We start from the raw sequence: 20,070 nt of genomic DNA, 5'->3' as shown, positions 1-20,070 counted from the left end.
ATTCCTCCAATTTGGCCCCCAATGTCCAGTTATCATCGGCTGGAGAAAAAACTCTCCCAAGAACAGTCTTTAAAGGGAAGAAATGCAGTCCAAACCCAAAGTACATATAAATTATAAATAAAAACCAACACAAACCACAGCTGCAGCAATTAACGAGACAGGGCAGGATAAGGAATTGCAGACTTCCAAAAGATAACGAAACACACACAGTTGGGAGGACGCCAGAACTCAGATAAGACTTGACAAACAAAGATAATTCACGCTTTGCAAGGTGCTGTGCGCAAATGCCCTTTTTAAATCCTGTTTTCCCAGCTGCAGCTAATGAAGGGAATCAGGGCCCTTTTCTCACCCGTAACCCACATAATTCATGTTGCTCCCTTCTCCGTTCCTCCCTGCATGCCCTAGGATGAAGAAGGGGTGGCCCTGCGTCTTCCTCTGAAGGCCCAGCTGGACTGGGCCCTTCCCCAGTTTCTTCCATAGCCATCAGAGCCACACTCCCACTCCCTGTCAGTTGCTTGACCTTCCCCTCAGAATCAGATTCCAACAGGGGCATGACAGCACTTGAGGGCAGGGCAAGAAGCAACGGATGGAAACTAATCAAGGAGAGATCCAACTGGAACTAAGGAGAAATTTCTTGACATTGGGAACAATTCATCTTCCCTTCAAATGTTGTGGGAGCTCCATCAGTGGAGGGTTTTTGGGACAACCATTTGTGTGAAATCCTTTAGAGTTTCCTGCCTGAGCAAGGGGTTGGACCAGAAGGCTTCCAAGGCCCCTTCCAACTCAGTTTTTCTCTGTTATGGTTGAAAACCATGCATGGCATGGTTAGAGAATAGAACAGAATAGAATTCTTTATTGGCCAAGTCTGATTGGACACACAAGGAATTTGTCGTGGTGCAAATGCTCTCAGTATACATAAAAGATACATTTATTAAGAGTCAAGAATCATCAGGTACACTTAATGATAGTCATAGGGTACAATCAGCAATCAAATCATACTAGGAACAGTCAATATAAATTGTAAGGATACAAACAACAAAGTTACAGGCATGCAGTCACAAGTGGGAAGGGATGGGTGATGAGGAGTGATGAGAAGATTAACAGTGATAGTAGTGGATCCAAAACATAAGGATGTCTACTGGGAAGAAGGTTTAGGGCGGACAAAAGAACATATCTAACACAGCACTTAATTAATCTGTGGATTGTGTTATAGCAATAGCACTTAGACTTACAGCGCTTCACAGTGATTTACAGCCCTCTCTAAGCTGTTTACAAAGTCAGCCTCTTGCCCCCAACAATCTGGGTCCTGATTTTACCCACCTGGGAAGGATGGAAGGCTGAGTCAACCTTGAGCTAGTCAGGAATCAAACTCATGGCAATGTGATCAGAGTTAGTCTGCAATACTGTATTGTAACCACTTGGAAGGAAAGGGAGGGAAGGAAGGAAGGAAGGAAGGAAGAGCACTTTGACTTATATTGTACTGCATAATGCTTTACAGCCCGATCTAAGCAGTTTACAGAGTCAACCTCTGGCCCCCAACAACCTGGGTCCTGATTTTACCCACCTGGGAAGGATGGAAGGCTGAGTCAACCTGTAGCCTGGTGAGATTCGAAGTGGCAAATTGCAAGCAGCCAGCAGTCGGCAGAAGTAGCCTGCAGTACTACACTCCAACCACTGTGCCCCCAAGGCTCTGTTATACTGTTTTGCTGTGATGACAGCCGCCAATTTGGGAGGCTTTTAAAAAGCATTGGGTAAAATCATGATTGGGCAAAAGCTGCCCTATATTGTTACACTGAATTGCCCACAGCATCTAATCAGAACTATTCCATATAAAAATGTGACTCACTAGACAGTGAGAACAATTAACCAGTGGAACAGCTTGCCTCCAGAAGTTGTGGGTGTTTCATAACTAGGGTTTTTTAAAGAAGAGATCGGACAGCCACTTGTCTGGAATGTTGTTATAGGTCTTCTGCTTGAGCAGGGGGTTGGACTAGAAGACCTCCAGGGTCCCTTCCAGCTCTATGCTGTTTGAATTGAGGCCACCCAAATTATGGGCCACGGAGAGCAGAGTTGAGATCCTACAAACTGCAGAGAAAGAAGAACAGTTTATGACTGCAGGTAGTCCTTCCTTGTGGCAGGTGGATATTTTAGACTCCCAAGAACCTTTCATTATTTTATTTATTGCTCCATGCTTGTCATTCTTCAGTGGCTCACAAAGATGTCAGGGCATGCCGTTTAGAAATTAGAGGAAGAAACTCTGCAAGAGAATATTATTACCCAACCAAAGGCTTCAGTTACACACACAGCTCACAGCTGCGGTAACAGCTCAAAGTGCCAGCTCTGCTCCACCCCTGAGCCAAAGCTGCGTTCAGATGCACTTCGAGGCAAGCAAAAACAATAACCTGCAATTAAGTTCAGACTGATCACAGGCCTGGATAGGAAAGGCCAAATGGGAGGAACTCAGCTCAGGCCCTAAGGCTGCAGCAAAATTCCTGATGGAAATTAGTTTGTGAATTAGGGGTGCCCCAAACACCCTTGTGACCTGTAAACATTTATTGGCTCAAGATGTTTATTGATGGACTCTGGAGCATTGGTTTAGATGTTGAGTCGTGAGGTGGTAGAACACACTTCTTGGACACACACTATAAAAAAATGATGTTGGGACTCTAGAAAGAGTGCAGAGAAGAGCAGCCAAGGTGATTAGAGGACTGGAGGCTAAAACATATGGTGAATGGTTGCAGGAACCAGGCATGGCTAGTCTGGTGAAGAGAAGGATCAAGGGAGGCATGAGAGCAGTGTTTCAACATTTGAGGGGCTGCCACAGAGAGGAAGGGGTCAAGCTATTTTCTAAGGCACCCGAAGGCCAGACAAGGAATAATGGATAGAAACTGAACAAGGAGAGATTCAACCTGGAAATAAGGAGAAATTTTCTGACAGTGAGAACAATCAACCAATGGAACAGCTTGCCCTTGGAAATTGTGAGAGCACCATTGCTTGAAACTTTCAAGAAGAGATTAGACTGCCATCTGTCAGAAATGGTGTAGGGTCTCCCGCTTGGGTGGGGGGTTGGACTAGATGACACACAAGGTCCCTTCCAATTCTGTTAATCTGTATCTGAACATCTCCTGTAGGTGCTGAGTCTAGAAAAATCCCCATCTTCAAAGGAGATGGGATTTTGCTTCTGGTTGTCTAGACCAGCATTGATCAACTATGGCAACTTGAAAAGGTGTGGACTCCAAGTCCCAGAATTCTCCCTAGCCTGGGGAATTCTGGGAGTTGAAGTCCATACACCTTCAAGTTGGTAAGGTTGACCAACACTGGCCTACAGGGATTTCTGGAAGTTGAAATCCACACTAAAGTTTCCAAGATTGACAGATGCTAGTTTAGAATGGTGCTTCTGTTTGATAGAGAAACTCCTTAGCTTTTGCAGTAGCCTTTCTCTCCGGTATTACAGTCTCATAAATTGCTTTTTCCATGCATTATCCCCCTGCATCACACAAATATTAATTCATAAGTGTTTTCTATGGAGTTCAGGGCATCCAAAACTTGCTGTCAGCTCCTTGTGCTTGTTTACATTTAGACTGTCCTCTTGAAATTTACAAACGTGAGTAAAATCTACAGATCGCAACCCAGACTTCTCAAATATACGTTTGTTTTGAAAAGACGTTTTGTTTTTACATCCCTTTTGTGCTAACTTTCTTTTCCTGGTTGCCAAGATGTGAAAACAGAGTAAAACATCAACCAACCTTTTTTTAGAAGCTGCTTGTACGAAGGTGTTTTATTTATGTGACAGTGGTGGGATTTGGCCAAACTAGGAATCTTGATTTTTATATTTGTCTTTTGTCTCCAGCTCAAGAACAGAAAAAGGAAAGTGGTGAGGTCATACCTGGGCCCAAACAGAAGCAAATAATAATAATAATAATGATAGGCTTTTGATTTGGGAAGTAAGGAAAAGAAAAGGAAAAGGAAGCCTTTGAAAAGCTTTATTGTTACTCTCTTATTTCCACCACAAAAGTTTGCTGTGAATCTTACATTGTGTCCAAAGAGGTTCTCTCTTGTAGCAAACAACAGCCTTATGTTGTTGCAACCTGGTGGCCCTTTTGTTAAAAAGGTTTTCCCACCATGTCATTGTTACAGGGACTGGAGAATTGCAGACTGACCTCCTCCTCCTCTTCCTCCCCCTCTTCCTCCTCCTCCTCCTCCCTTTAAAAAAAATCACTTTGCAAGTTTGCAAAGAACAGGTCCCCCCTCTCCAGATGCAACCAAATATTCAAGGACTAACATTATGGATCAGGTGGCCAGAAGTATAGGCAATGTTATTGTGTGGGTAGAGTTACTATGAGCTTAAATATTATGACCACATTTTCCTTCCAGGTCTCTTTCTCAAATGTTCTTTCCCTTACTTTTAGCAAGGAAGTAATATTTGCCTAAGCACAACAAAAGGAAAAGGCTTTTGTAAAACAGCTTGGCTACATGTTCCAGAAGTTCAGTGGGATTTATTTCTGAGCAGACACGGATAAATTGGCAAGTACAAAGTTACAAGACTTGAGTTGCCCATAATATTTGGGCTCAAGATAATTGTTGTCCCATTGGCTTATATTCAGGTACTTGCATTTTGGTCATAAACCAGACTTATATAACATTGATTGATTCATTATGGGCCATTAAGTTGTTTTCAGCTCCTAGCAGCCATATTGATAGATTTTCTTTGTGACATTCTGATCCTAATCTAGTCTTGCAGATCTTTCAGTGGTATATTATGATGTTGACAATGTTATCCATTCAGTTGTCTACAGAGACTCTCAATCTTCCAGATCATGGTTGTCCGAAAGATGCTTTTTCAAAAGGCAACTGGACTTTCTTTGCTTTTGCTTGAAGACGTCTTGGAAGAAATATACATCTGGTTCAGTTCCAAGCAGGGAGAAAGACACTGGCAACATGGAGGTTGATTGGAAAGATGGTTTATTGATGGACAGGACCACATGGGTTTGAGATCCTGGGCAGCTGACCACATGGAGTGGAGATAGAGGGTTATTTATACCCTCTCTTGGGCCTTGCCCTTGAGCTTCCTGTTCCTGTGCAAGAAGATATATTCTGATGGATGCTGTCAGAGTCCCATGGATTCATGTGGGGTCATGTTTGTCTGAATCAAGTTTGGTTGAAGCTTGGAGGGTGATGCAATGTCCCCAGGTGGTTTTTGCAATGCAGTGAGCCATGCTGCTACATAATCCTATTACATCTTGGAGGGTCATGTCTTAATCCCATCACCCTGGAGCTGAAGGTCTTTTGTTTTGTAGATAGGCTGGCTCAGTTCATTTTTTTATTACTATTACAGATTTTTATTGAAAATTAAAATTTAAAAACATTTGAATGTGGTGATCTTTTGACATATATCAACAGTCTTTACATTGTTATAATAGCAGTATGTCATCAAACAATATTAACACACACACACACACACACATCCTATATACATATTTACATTGTAGATCTTTGTATCCGTTTCTATCAGACATTTTGTTGTGGTATAAACTATTTCTTTGATTTCTATTTCACTTTTTTTTACTTCCTTTCATATCCCTCCAATTATATTTTTTTTCCATATTTCATAAAATTCTGAAGTATCTCGCTCCTTCAGTTCTAACATTAAGCTATCTAACTCAGCGCAGTGTAAATTTTTTTGTATTATTACTTTGTCATTGGGTATTTCTTTTAATTTCCATGTTTGGGCAATTGATAATCTTGTGGCTGTGATAATATGAATAATTAGATATATAATCTGCTTTTTTAAGATTCTCATTTGTTGTTTCTAATAGGAACATTTCTGGTGTATAAGTTATTTTTAGGTTTAGCACTTCCTCTAACCATTGCCAAATTTTGTGCCAAAATTCCTGCATTTTCTTGCACTCCCACCATATGTGATAATAGGTGCCCAGTCCTTCTTAATGGGCACCAAATATCTGCTGGGGGCAGGGAGCTGAAACTCTTGAGTTTCTGTCTTTAGAAACATGCTTCTCCTTTGGGGAAAATATCATATTCTGATTTTTAAATATTTCCTAAAATATTTCATTCTTCTAAGAGGGGTGGGTGCTAACTTCCTACAGTCGTTTCACTTCTCATCCAAGAAACTTCAATTCAATTCTGAAAACTGCAGAGCTGCAGATTTTGTAAATGGTTCGCCATTGCTTCCTCCTTCCTATGGGTAAGAAAGAGTGGCAGGCTCAAAAGTCATCCGGTTGACTTGTACCTACTCAGAGTCTTTAGGTTTCTGAACCACAACCCCCTACTGGCTGTTTCCAAATATTAGATAGCGGAATACATAGAAATAATTGGATAGAGAACAGAATGGAATAAACAGTGAATGGGATGTAGGTAACAAAGGTGAAAATATGACTGGCAGGGTCATTAATTTGGACAAAGGGCATGTCAGTGACTGTCTCCAGAGGCCCAAAAGCCCAGGTTGGCTTCCTGGTTGTCATCACAATTTACTTTAAAACCAGGCTATTATTGTATCTGTGAGAAGGTGCTTACACAAGACGTTACCTAGGAACTTTGAAGTAAACTGCTCCCTGGGGCTTGTGATTGTTGACTTGACTTAACATAACAAGATTAATGGCCCCCATTAACCTCTGCTTGAGAGACAGCATTGAGGAAACACAATTCTAAGAATTCTGTTTACCAAATTACGCAATGTATTAAGTGCAGATGGCCACGGTGAATGCTTCTATCTATATAAATGGAGGTGGCCTTTTGTACTGTCACTGCTGCAGTTCACACTCCAAATAGCCATTTTAGTGTGGACCATGGGATATCCCTAGATTATTTTTGGCCTCACAAGGGAGAGGGGGAATATGGTAGAGAATTCTTTCTGTTGCATTTGAGTTAATCAGTACAACCACACTGAGATGGATATTGTATCAATCCTCAAGCCAGGCTCATTTTGAGCAAGGAATGGGTAAAGAGCCATGGTGGTGCAGTGATTAAAATGCAATACTGCAGTCTAATTCTGCCGATTGTCAGCAGTTCAATTCTGACCGGCTCACAGTTGACTCAGCGTTCCATCCTTCTGAGGTCGGTAAAATGAGGACCCAGGTTGTTTGGGACAATATGCTGATTCTGTAATCTATTTAGAAAGGGCTATAAAGCACTGTGAAGCAGCATATAAGTCCAAGTGCTATTGGTATTGCTAAATCAAGGGCAGAAAAGGAAGGAAGAAGGAAGAAAAGGAAGGCAGGAAGGAATCACTTGAACTGCAAGATGGGCAACAAATAAATTTGACAAATAAATAAGGACGGAAAGATAAAGGACATTTTATTCCTTGAGCGTTTGTCTTTTAATAGGGATATGGATATATATTGGCATAATGTGTGGGCCTTTTCCTGTGGAGCTTGTTGTTCTGTTTCTAATTCCTGCCAGCAATGGTGCAAAACATTCTCAGAAGGTTAGCCAGCCCAAGATTGGAGTAGATTTTAGTAGCTTTCAGCGTAGTAAAATGCAACCATTTTCACCACCACCACCCCCTCATTGGTTGCATTCTGACACTGGGCTGAACGTTAATACGATCGGCTCGGTTTATAGCAGTGCTAAATGGGTACTAACTTTAGAGGGCTGTAATTTAGACTTCCAGCTTCCAAAGAGCTTCAGTTGATATCACTTGAGCAGTGTGTGTGTGTGTGTGTGTGTGTGTGTGTGTACATGTGGGTGTCTGGTTTGCATAAATGAAGTTCCTTTGGTGTAAGTGCATCTGATGTGTATTCACTGTAACTGCCTGTAGCTACTGCTGTGCCAATTGAGTGGTGAGCAGAAGACATTTAAAGGAGCTTGTGTGATCTTGGTAGGACGAAGGGATAGAAACTCTTGAAGATCTATGACTTGAGGAAACATCTGCTACAACCTGGTGTGGTTTGGAGGTGGAGCTGGCAAAGTAGAGGCCCAGAACTGATAAAGAGGAGGGGGCAGGCCAGAAAGATAAGCTGGGGAGGGGAGATAAGTCTTGTTCTGCATCCAAAATGGGAATTCCCTTTACTGACAAAGCAACCTTCGTGATACAAAGAGCATGCAAGCATGTTCTGAACCAGGCAATAAATAGCCAAACATTGGATGTATGGAGGAGATGTACACACACACACACTATGAGCCATGGTGACACAGTGGTTAGAATGCAGTACCACAAGCTACTTCTGATGGCTTCAATTCAGTAGTTCAATTCTCACCAGACTCAAGGTTGACTCAGCCTTCCATCCTTACGAGATGGGTAAAATGAGGACTCAGATTGTTGGGGGAAGATGCTGACTCTGTAAACTGCTTAGAAGGGGCTGTAAATCCCTGTGAAGTGGTATATAAGTCTAATAAGCGCTATGTTATTGCTACTTGGGGTTATTCCAAAGGTGCTTTTTCAAGAGGCAACTGCACTTTCTGTGGGTTTTTTTTCCTTCTTTGAAGACATTTCGCTTCTCATACAAGAAGCTCCAGAGCTGAAGAAGCTTCTTGGATGAGAAGCAAAACGTCTTCAAAGAAAAACCAAGAAAGTCCAGTTGCCTCTTGAAAAAAGCACCTTTGAGACAACCGTGACCTGGATGACGGAGAATAGACATCTACTTTGGGTTTAGTTTATAGCAGATAAGCCTACACTAATGATACAGCTTCTCATCTCAATCAAAATGTTGTTGCTGAAAGTCAGTGGCCAGCCTTCCTCTCTGTTCAAGAGGATAGGGGATGAGCAAGGCTTTGTCTTTACAATCAGCTTTTCATTGGTTGACCTGAAATACATGCTAGGTGTGCTGTTTGCAGGGTTTAAGGAAAGTTCTTGGTTTTCCTTGGACGTATGTGTTTTATCAGTATTTTTTCCAGTGATGACAGGTCCTTTGGATTCATGTCCCAAAGGTGCTTTTTTCAAGAGGCAACTGGACTTTCTGTTTTTTTCTTTGAAGACATTTTGCTTCTCATCCAAGAAGCTTCTTCAGCTCTGGCTGGTTGGTAAGGAATGGAAGTCAGAGCTAAAGAAGCTTCTTGGATGAGAAGCAAAACATCTTCAAAGAAAAAAACAGAAAGTCCAGTTGCCTCTTGAAAAAACAAATAAAGCACCTTTGGGACAACCATGACCTGGTTGACAGAATCTCCATCGACTTTATTGATATTGTTTATCATTATTCTTTTCCTCCTGCAGCTTTTCAGCGAGAAGATCAGTGGAGCAGAAGGGACAAAACTTGATGAAGACTTTCAAGAGATGGAGAAGGTAAGGCAAACCCGTGATACTGCTAATTGCAAGGTGGTTATTTCTAATCATCACTTGAGAGGCCTTTTCATTCCTTTTTCTAAAATAGACCATAGTTAGCAAAAGGTCTACAGGAGACAAGGTTGGCCCAAATTTGTGTGTAATGTACGAAAGGAATAGTCCCCGTCATATATTGTTAAAGATTAGCGATGGTTCAAAATTGAAATCTTTTGAATCCAGCATCCTGACCAGTGTCCAACAGGGGTTCTTTCAACAACTTTAGAAATCAATAAAGGAGAATATTTGTAGCTCAGGGTTGAAATGAGGGGTCTTTGGTGCTCTCTGAACTTGCTTATTTTCTTGCAGACGTTTCATTACCCAAACTAGGTAACATCATCAATGCTAGGACTATGATGTAATCTAATTTGGGTAATGAAACATCTGCAGAAAAACAAGGAAGCTCAGAGAGCACCAAGGACCCCCTTAACCTTAGAAAAGTTTCAAGTTCAAAACCCTTCTAAAATGACCAAAACTGCCCGTTTCCAATTTAGGAATTCAAAATTGGAGGTGTTGAGTAAAAAGTGGCTCAGATTGAACATGATTTGCACAGCCCACCTAAAGATGTTTTATTTTCCTCTTATAGAAAATTGATGTCACTAGCAAGGCAGTGGCAGAGCTCTTAACCAAAGCTACAGAATATCTGCAACCTAACCCAGGTAAGAGCAAGATAGTTTCAGTGAGTTCCAGATGTTTCAAACAACAGAGCATCTTTGCAAACCAATCCATCAGATCTGTGCCTCTCAGTTTCGTTTTGTTTTCTATGGATGTTTTTGCATTGTAACCATTTTATTGTCTATATTTTTTACTTACTGTTTATGGGTAGTCCTTAATTTACAATCATTCATTTAGTGGACCCTCAAAGTTACAACAACACTGAAAAAAAGTGGCTGACAACTGATCCTTGCACTTATGACTGTTGTAGCAGATAACAGATAATCAGAGTTGGAAGGGACTTTGTAGGTCATCTAATACAACCCTCCGCCCAAGCAGGGGACCCTACACCATTTCTGAAAGATGGGAGTCCAATCTCTTCTTGAAAGCTTCCAGTGATGAAGCTCCCACAACTTCTGAATGCAACTTCTGTTCCATTGGTTGATTGTTCTCAATGACAGAAAGTTTCTCCTTATTCCCAGATTAAATCTCTCCTTGTTCAGTTTTCATCCATTGTTCCTTGTCTGGCCTTCAGGTGCCTTGGAGAATAGCTTGACCCCTGCCTGTCTTGACCCCTGCCTGTCCCCTCAAAAATTGGAAGACTGCTATCCTGTCTCCCCTGGTCCTTCTCTTCACTAGATAGCCAGGCCCAGTTCCCGCAACCATTCTTCATATGTTTTAGTCTCCAGTCCCCTATGGTCACATGGTCAAAATACAGGCACTTGGCAAGTGGCACATATTTGTGATGGTTGTGGTATGCCAAGTCATGTGATCGCCTGCTGCAGTCTTCCCAGCCAGGTTCCCACAAGCAAAATCACTGGCAGGAGTCAGATTCACTTAATAATGGTGTGATTCACTTAATAGCTGTTGTGCTGGTCAGACAGTATATAGAGTGTGCTGGTTAAACAGTACATAGTTAGTTTGGGAATGAGAGCTGTCCCCTTAAGGGAATACTTCATGGGAAATGTAGTTAATGCCTCATGGGAGATGTAGTTTAGGTCATGTGGTCATATCTGCCCTCCTGATTGGTCACTGAATTGACCTCTGATTGGGTTGGGGGAAGCTTTGGTCTTTCTTACCTGGACCCCAGCAACGTGCTGGAATCTTCCCTTGCTGTATTGTTATGGGATGAAGATAACTATCTTTTCACGTTATGAAGACGACAATGCAAAGATTGGACGTTACATGAATATCAGCATAACTGTGAATCATAGGAAGCCTTTGTAATGTTTAGTTATCATGTCTCTTCATAGTGTGAAAATATAGTTATCTTCATCCCATAAGATACAGCAAGGGAAGACTCCAGCACATTGCTGAGGTCCAGGTAAGAAAGACCAAAGCTCCCCACAACCCAACCAGAGGTCAATTCAGTGACCAATCAGGATTATAGATGTGACCACATGACATGAACTACATATCCCATGAAACATTCTCTTAAGGGGACAGCTTTCATTCCCAAACTATATACTGTTTAACCAGCATATTCTATATACTGTCTAACCAGCACACCTGCAGTGATTTGCTTAAGAACCATGGCCAACAAGTCATAAAATGGGGTGTGACTCATTTAACAGTTGCCTGGCTTTGCAACAGAGATTCTGCTCCTAATTGTGGTCTTAATTCGAGGACTAACCATATATACTTAAGACATAAAGGTAGTCCTTGACTTATAGCAGTTACAGCAGACCGTTCAAAGTTACAATGGCATTGAAAAAAAGGACGACCATTTTTCACAGTTACAACCTTTGCAGCATCCCTGTGGTCATGTAGTCAAAATTCAGAAGCTTGGCAACAGATTCGTATTTATGACCGTTGCAGAGTCCCGGGGTCACGGGATCCCCTTTTGCAAAAGTCATCTGACGAGCAAAATCAGTGGGGAGGGGGAACCAGATTCATTTAACAACCAGTTTACCAACTGATCAACTGCAGTGATTCGCTTAAGAACGAAGGTCGTAAAATAGAACAAAGCTCACTTAATGAACCTCTCACTTAACAGAAGTGTTGGGCTTCCATTGTGGGAAGCCATTAACCCCTGTTTGTTAGCCACCCTGGGTCTGAATGAATAGAATAGAATAGAACAGAATAGAATTCTTTATTGGCCAAGTGTGATTGGACACAGAAGGAATTTGTTTGGTGCAAATGCTCTCAGTGTACATAAAGAAAAGATACGTTCATCAAGAGTCAAGAATCATATGGTACAACATTTAATAATAGTCATAGGGTACAATAAGCAATCATATGTACTAGAAAACAGTCAATAAAAATTGTTAGGATAGAAGGCACAAAGTTACAGTCATACAGTCACAAGTGGGAGGGGATGGGCGATAAGGAGTGATGAGAAGATCAATAGTAATAGTGATGCAGACATTGTAAATAGTTGGACAGTGTTGAGGGAATTATTTGTTTAGCAGAGTGATGGCATTCGGGGGGAAAACTGTCCTTGTGTCTAGTTGTTCTGGTGTGCAGTGCTCTGTAGCGTCATTTTGAGGGTAGGAGTTGAATCAGTTTATGTCCGGGATGTGAGGTGTCTGTAAATATTTTCACAGCCCTCTTTTTGACTTGTGCAGTATGCAGGTCCTCGACTGAAGCTGGTGACAACTTGCTTCTATGGTGATTGCATAATAAAATAACACTCCAGGCCTGGAGACATGAAGTCAATGGGCAGAAATGTTCTCCAGGCAATATAGAAATCCCAGCATATCTTTCAAGCTTTCCAGTATTAATCTCTCTATTTTAAAGCCTACAGAGCTAAGCTAGGAATGCTGAACACTGTCTCCAAGATCCGGGGACAAGTGAAGGCCACAGGATACCCACAGACCGAAGGATTGCTTGGGGACTGTATGCTCCGGTATGGGAAGGAACTGAGAGAGGACTCCACCTTTGGTGAGCTTCTGCAGCCACGTAGCATTGTTTGTGTAGTTCTTGCAAGCGGCACTTAATGCACCTGGGTTTTTAAAGGGTCCCTGCCTGAGCATTACAGAGATACAAGATGCAAAGAGTGAGGAGGCCCGAACGTGACGAGATACGGCCTCTGGGTTTGCCTGATGGTCCTTAAAACGGATGTACCATGTTCAAGGACTGTAAATGATGCCCAGGTGTATTACTTGAGTTGTGTCATGGCTGTGCTGAATGGGGATGATGGGAGATGTAATCTGGCACACCTATAAGAGCCCCAAATTGTGCAGGGAATGCTAAGATTCTCTCCTTTCTCCTCTCTTCTTTCTCCCGCCCTCCTCTCTCTCTCTTCTCTTCTTTCTCTCTTCTCTCTCTCTTCTCTCTCCTCTCTCTCCCCCTCCTCTCTCCTTCTTTCTCTCTCTCCTCTCTCTCCCCACTCCTCACTCTCTCTTCTCTCTCTCTCCTCTCTCTCTCTCTCTTCTCTCTCTCCCCTCCCCTTTCTCTTCTCCCCTCTCCCCCTCCTCTCTCTCCTCTCTTCTTTCTCTCTTTCTCTCTCTCTCTCTCTCTCTCTCTCTCCTCTTCTCTCTTCTTTCTCTCTCTTCTCTCTCTCTCTCCCCACTCCTCCTCTCTCTTCTCTCTCTCTCCTCTCTCTCTCTCTCTTCTCTCTCTCCCCTCCCCTTTCTCTTCTCCCCTCTCCCCCTCCTCTCTCTCCTCTCTTCTTTCTCTCTTCTCTCTCTCTTCTCTCTCCTCTCTCTCTCCTCTCCTCTCTTCTTTCTCTCTCTTCTCTCCTCTCTCTCCCCACTCCTCACTCTCTCTTCTCTCTCTCCCCACTCATCACTCTCTCTTCTCTCTCTCTCCTTTCCTCCCTCCCTCCCACTACAGCAGGAAGTTCTTTTTAGTTGTGAATTGACTCTTCTAAAGTATCTGACCCGAGAAATGATCTGGGACATAGGAAGGGTAGAAACTTTACACATTTCAAAGAAGAGCAGCTGAAAATAAGCCTTTTAAATTTCAGTTAGGAAGCTGCTGAATCTTTTCTTTAAAGAAAAAAAACAACAACAACCCTACAATTCTTCCCCAGAAGATACACGAGTGTTGTTTCTTCTTTACAAGGCGCTGCGCTGATCGATATGGGAGAAAGTATGAAGCAGATGGCAGAAGTGAAAGACTCCCTAGATATCACCATCAAGCAGAACTTTATTGACCCTCTACAGCTACTGCAGGAGAAGGATTTAAAAGAGATTGGAGTGAGTTTTATCTCTGCCTCGAATATTTGCCTAGGGACGTGAGGTGCATCCTTGGAATAATATTAGCGTTTCTCAAATCTCTCTCGTGGTCTCTTTTTCACTCCCTAATGCCTGGATTTGCGTAATATCTTAAACTTAGATTAGCAAAATATAACTACCATCTTCAGATGAGGTGTGCTTCCCAAACAAAGGATGTTTCCTCTGGCTTAATGTGGCCATGCCGAGATAATTTTTTATGATATATTTATTTGTATCCTTCCTTTATTATTTTTACGTGCAGCCAAAGGCGGCGAACATATTCAACATATCTTTCTCCTCTTATTTTCCTCACAACAAAAACCACCTTGTGAGGTGGGTTGGGTTGTGAGACAATGACTGAACCAAAATCACCCAGCTGGCTTTCACAGCTAAGGTGGGACTTGAACTCATCACCTCCCACTTTCTAGTCTGGTGCCTTAACTGCTACTAGTCTAAACTGGCTCTCCTGTTTGAGTGACGGAGATCCAGCAACACATTGAATCACAGACTTTCCAGCATCATTCAGGTTATTCTGTGGTTATCTGGACCCAGTTATTAGATCCCTATTTTTCTGGAGCAACTGGAGTATATCTTCCTTCCTTGAAGCTTAAGGAGAATTTAGTCACTGGAAGTTTTCTATCTTCCTCAGATCCCTTGCAAAAAATATGTGATTTGTTTTTTCCTCACTTCAGAAGAAATTATGTATTTTTGCCTGGCGTGGGATGTGAACCTGGCAACTTTGATGAATTAAACTATGATTGGGCGTAACAAACCTCCTTGACACAGAAGATGCAGCCACGATTGCTGGTCAAATATCAGAAAGTCTGTTGTCTAGATCATGGTCACTAAATTCTGAAGCCCAGCACTGTCCATCAGATACCAGGTCCAAAAACCTACACCAGTAAACCATGATTCAGTCAAACATGGATAAACACACCGCATAAATGTTAGTGGAGTCTTAACTATGAATGGGCGCTCTACAATCAAGAGAGAGAAAACATGACAGAAATTTAATGAGATCCAGAACATAAAAGTAAACCGTATTTTGACAGATATATGTTGCTGCTTATGTAGATGGCCTGGAAACTTTTCACAATGAATGAAGTATCTAAAATTTAACAATTTATTGCTGAAGCATTCACTGATGCTGTTATTTTATTATACTTTTTTTAGCCACTCCCCATGACTAAAAACATATTTCTGCCCCTGTACAAAAGGACTTCTTCTTGTTCGCTCTAACCATATGAATCTCTTCTTTCCCTTCGTTATAAAATAGCACCATCTAAAAAAGTTAGAAGGCCGGCGTCTAGATTATGATTACAAACGGAAGCGTCTAGGGAAGATTCCAGACGAGGAAGTGAAGCAAGCCATTGAGAAGTTTGAAGAGTCCAAAGAGCTGGCAGAACGGAGCATGTTCCACTTTTTGGAAAATGACGTAAGCTTTTTTTCCCTTTTGCAATTTGAGCGCGAGACTTACAGTCTCCACGTGGGTGTTTGTGGGCCATAACTAGCAATTGGGAAGATGAACAGGTTGCCTGAACTCTGAACACAGCCTACTCTTTCCCAAACAAGGCAGGCGATGAAACCCATGAATGGCTGTATAATTCCCTCTTCCTGCAATTTGGGTCGCTCTTCCTGGAAGCGGTTGAGAAGAGGTTTTTAAGTGGAGTAGCTGGCAGTTTCCGCCTCTCAAGACCTGTTATCTGTCTCCCCTCTGGTTTGGTGATGCATTTTCTTGCTATTTTAGGAGTTAGGAAATGGAAAACACACCTAGGATCATCCTTAAAATAGTTTTAAGTTCTGTCTCCCATCTTCCAGATTGCAAGAAATTCTTACCTCGGTCCCCTTATCATCTCTTTTGCATTAGCAGTGTGCAAAATGTATTTTTCCTGGAATGATAGATTCTACACACTCATTAGGTGGTCAGCAACTGGCAAATACAAGCAAAGCCCATAGGGGAAATTAGATTCTCTTAACAACCAATTGATTCATTTGCCATCTGTGACAAGGTCATAAAATAGGATGTGGCTCACTTTAACAACCATTTACTTAGCAACAGAAATTCTGATCCCAAGCATTGTCATAAGTCAAGGACTACCTGCATTGTAGGTTTTCCACACCTGTATGCTGTAGGTCATGTTTGTCCCAAAGGTGTTTTTTTTCCAAAAGGCAACTTGGACTTCCTTGATTTTTTTTTCTTTGAAAACGTTTCGCTTCTCATCCAAGAAGCTTCTTCAGTTCTGTTCAGAAGAACATCAAGAAGCTTCTTGGATGAGAAGTGAAATGTTTTCAAAGGGAAAAAAAATCAAGGAAGTCCAGTTGCCCTTTGGAAAAAGCCCTTTGGAGACAGATCTATGTGAGTGACCTGCTTATCAGATTACAGGTTCCCTCCCAACTGTCAGCTTCTTCCTCTTCGTCCCCCATTTTCATTAATTGCTACTGAAAGACAGGATGGAATTCTTCCTGCCAACCACTTTCATGTGTTACCACCCAGAAGTCATCCTGCTCTTGAAAAATTATTGGGGGACTTGGACAATCAGCTGCCCACTTATTCTGCATACTGTCACTTTGGAAGAGGTCAAATTGTGTCCAATTCTACTTACTTAATATTTCTTTATGATGTGCTGCCCTCTAGTGATAATTGTGACTCTAAAAATTTGAAACTCGATCGTAACGGTAATTATTTATTTATACTTGTGCTCAGAATTATAGTTGTAAGTTATTGAGTTGTGTGTCCACATCTCATTTCACAATCTTTTTTGCAATGACATTAGTTGGCCTCCTGCACCATGGTGGTGGGGAGGGTGTTTTTGCCTTCCCTGGGCTCCGGAGATTTTCCTCGAGCCTCCAGGAGGCCGAAAACTGCCTCCCCGGGCTCCGGAGGCTCTCTGGAAGCTGGAAATGAGCCCATTTCCAGCCTTCCCAAACTTCCCGGAGGCCCGTTTTTCACCCTCCCTGAGCCTCTGCACGCCCCCTGCACTTACCTGCATCCAAAACGGGCCACGTGGGGACTCCTGGGAAGAGCGGAGTGGGTCGGGCCAGCCAAGGGTGGGATTTGGGGGTTCTCTGAACTGCACAGAATCTTGGCTCTCCCAAACCCCTGCCAAGCCCCAGCAGGATCCCACCCCTGGGCTTCGCTTGTTTGCATGACCTGGTTTCTGGAACCCTCTGGCCAGTCCTGGTCTGCAAACCAGGGTTTGGGGATCTCCGTGCCCTAGAAGATCTTCACGAAGCAATGCCAGAGGCTTTTGCCTGGATCGCTGAATTGGACATCCAGTTATGAGGCCATTGCAATACCCTCATAGAAGTTTCACCTATAACTACATAGAGTGTGTGTGTATGTGTGTGTGTGTATATACACACACACATATGTTTATTTCTCGTCTGTCATGGTCTCATCATGCACTAAATAATACACAGAAATAGTAAGGAAATTATAGAAAACGCTGAACTATGGCAACAGATGTATGGTTGGCAGAAAAGGAACACTGGTGGAAAATGGTACTCCGAGAAAAAGGGAAGCGTTTTGTCTAATTCATTTTCTCAGATAGATACTCTTCCAAACTGTCCTTCTTCCTTGTTATATCCATTGATATAAGCCCCACTGAAGGAGAACTGACTGTTCCTTTGGAGTCCATGTTTCCTCCAGCTTGCTTGGAAAAATCCTTCACAAAAACTTTCTGTTTGGATTCCCTTTTTCTAGATAGAGCAAGTGAGCCAGCTGCTAGTCTTAGTAGAAGCTGCGCTGGATTACCATAAACAGTCTGCAGAAATTTTGGAGGATCTGCAGAGCAAGCTACAAAATCGGTAAGCATCGTCATGGATTGGTTACATTTCAAACTGAGGAAGCTCTGTAGAAGAAGTGCTACCATAGGGCTGCTCCTCCAGGATGCCAAACCAGTTTTGTTAATAGCCACAGCACTTAGACTTATATACCACTTCACAGTGCTTTCCAGCCCTCTCTAAGCGGTTTATAGAGTCAGCCTATTGCCCCCAACAATCTGAGTCCTCATTTTACCGACCTTGAAAGGACGGAAGGCTGAGTCAACCTTGAGCCTGGTGAGATTTGATCTGCCAAATTGCAGGCAGCCGGCAGGCAACAGAAGTGGCCTGCAGTACTGCACTCTAACCACTGCGCCACCGCGGCTCTTAAGTTAACCAGAACTGGCATATATATCACTGTTGACTATAGAACCCTGCCATGGTGATCACTTCTGGCCCTTGGAAGTTAGGAAGAATAGTAATCTTTAAGATATTATTCATTCATATTCTAGAAAACTGGCCATCCTCATTTAGTAAGGTCTACTAAGCCACGAGACCACGCCAAAACATGTGTATCATGTCATAATGTAAACAACAGTCATATAATCATGCCGCATCATCTGATCCTAGTATGTGAGCTGTTGATAACACAACAAGTGTCTCATTATTGCAGGTTAGCCCAAGCTGGCATCCTGATGATCTTTGTGATATCAACTTGTATCCGCTGCATTCAATAAGCAGTCAGATTCTTTCAATAATTTCGAAGGTCTCAAGTTAGTCCAGTCATCCCTCCATCCCACTGTCCTTCAGATCAACATGATGACAAGATTCCCATGCTATGCTAACCTTTCCTTGGCTGAATAAACCACAATTGCCTGAGTTTGTCCAATACACTAAGCCCTGAAACCACAGGCCAGGGCTTAGGAAAATACGCTAGGTGAGAATTAAACCAACCATATTGCATTTTCAGCCCGTGTGTGAAATTAGCTTCTGTGGCTTTTCAGAGGTCATGGAGTGATCTTCCACTCGTGTTTATATCTTTAACTACTTTCTTGAAGGGTTGTAAGAGAGGAAACAGGTTTAGTATCGTATACGTACGTATTTGTATAGGATATGTATACATTTGTATATGTATCTCAGAAGACAAGACAGTTTCTCCTCTTCATTCTCAGCGGACCTAGTCACATCAGCAATGAGCTGTAAAGCTCAAAATTACTATTAGTGGATGGCTTTGCACTTCGTACTAAATCAAAACATGGGTATTTGGGTTAAGCTTATTGTGTAGTTAAGTCAATTATTGTTTATTCCATGGACTGCGGTTTAACAAACCATGAATCAATGCGATATGTGTGTGCGTGTGTGTGTGTGTGCACGCTGTTCTCTTACATCACATTGATTCATGGTAGGTATGTGTGTGTGTGTGTGTGTGTGTGTGTGTGTGTGTGTGTATATATATATATTTTTATATATATATATATATATATATATATATATATATATATATATATATATATATATGAGAACTCATGGGTTTACAAGGATTTTTGGGGTGGCAGTGATGGAAGCAGAATAATTCCCATGTGGGATAATTTTCAAACACTTACAGCAGGCATTTCTGACTGTTTGAAAAGCTTGATCTCTCCATCTCCATCCTGCTTTCAGGATAAATGTAGCTTCAAGTCGCCCTAAACGTGAATTTAAGCCCAAGCCAATCACACGGACGCATCTGGAAATAAGCAATGGTCAACCACACAATGGAATTTCCTTCAGTCCATCAATTAAATCATCAGGTATGTAACCATGGGATCTAGGAGATTCTTGATCTTCTGGGTCATGGTTGTCCCAAAGTTTCAATAAGGCCACTGGACATTGATTTTCCTTGAAGACCTTTCATTTCTCACCCTTCAAGAATAAATTCAGCAAGCAATTATCTTCAAAGAGAGCCCCATTTTTGGGGAAGGGGTGATGAAATAATTAAGCCAAGACAAATATCTAGAGAAGTGTAAATATGTGCAAGAGAAAGGTTGGTCAGAAAGAAAGCAAATCATTCAAAGATGTAGTAGGCACTAGTGCTTAACTATAGGTAATCCTGGACTTTCAACTACATTTGAGCCAGAATTTTGACCATGTCAAGTCACTATATGACCAAACTAGATTTTACAACCATTTTTACAATGATGATTAAGTGAGCCACTATGGTCATAAAGCAAATCACATTGATAC

The 20,070-nt window shown here is 42.1% G+C and overlaps 1 protein-coding gene across 1 annotated transcript in view; it reads left to right on the top strand.

Moving 5' to 3' along the window:
- The window catches only part of SH3GL3 (SH3 domain containing GRB2 like 3, endophilin A3), a 30,061-nt gene that overhangs the window by 8,824 nt on the left and 1,167 nt on the right, over nt 1–20,070 (top strand). The window contains exons 2-8 of the mRNA XM_026709694.2: nt 9,167–9,235; nt 9,858–9,930; nt 12,665–12,808; nt 13,934–14,067; nt 15,362–15,520; nt 17,789–17,892; nt 19,510–19,637. Coding sequence (XP_026565479.1) covers nt 9,167–9,235; nt 9,858–9,930; nt 12,665–12,808; nt 13,934–14,067; nt 15,362–15,520; nt 17,789–17,892; nt 19,510–19,637 — 811 coding nt within the window. The remainder of the gene's footprint in view (nt 1–9,166; nt 9,236–9,857; nt 9,931–12,664; nt 12,809–13,933; nt 14,068–15,361; nt 15,521–17,788; nt 17,893–19,509; nt 19,638–20,070) is intronic.

The sequence above is a fragment of the Pseudonaja textilis genome, chromosome 13 (genome assembly GCF_049901715.1).
Source record: "Pseudonaja textilis isolate UNSWEBS1 chromosome 13, rPseTex1.2, whole genome shotgun sequence".
NCBI lineage: Eukaryota > Metazoa > Chordata > Lepidosauria > Squamata > Elapidae > Pseudonaja > Pseudonaja textilis.
This window is presented reverse-complemented; position numbering and strand designations above follow the sequence as displayed.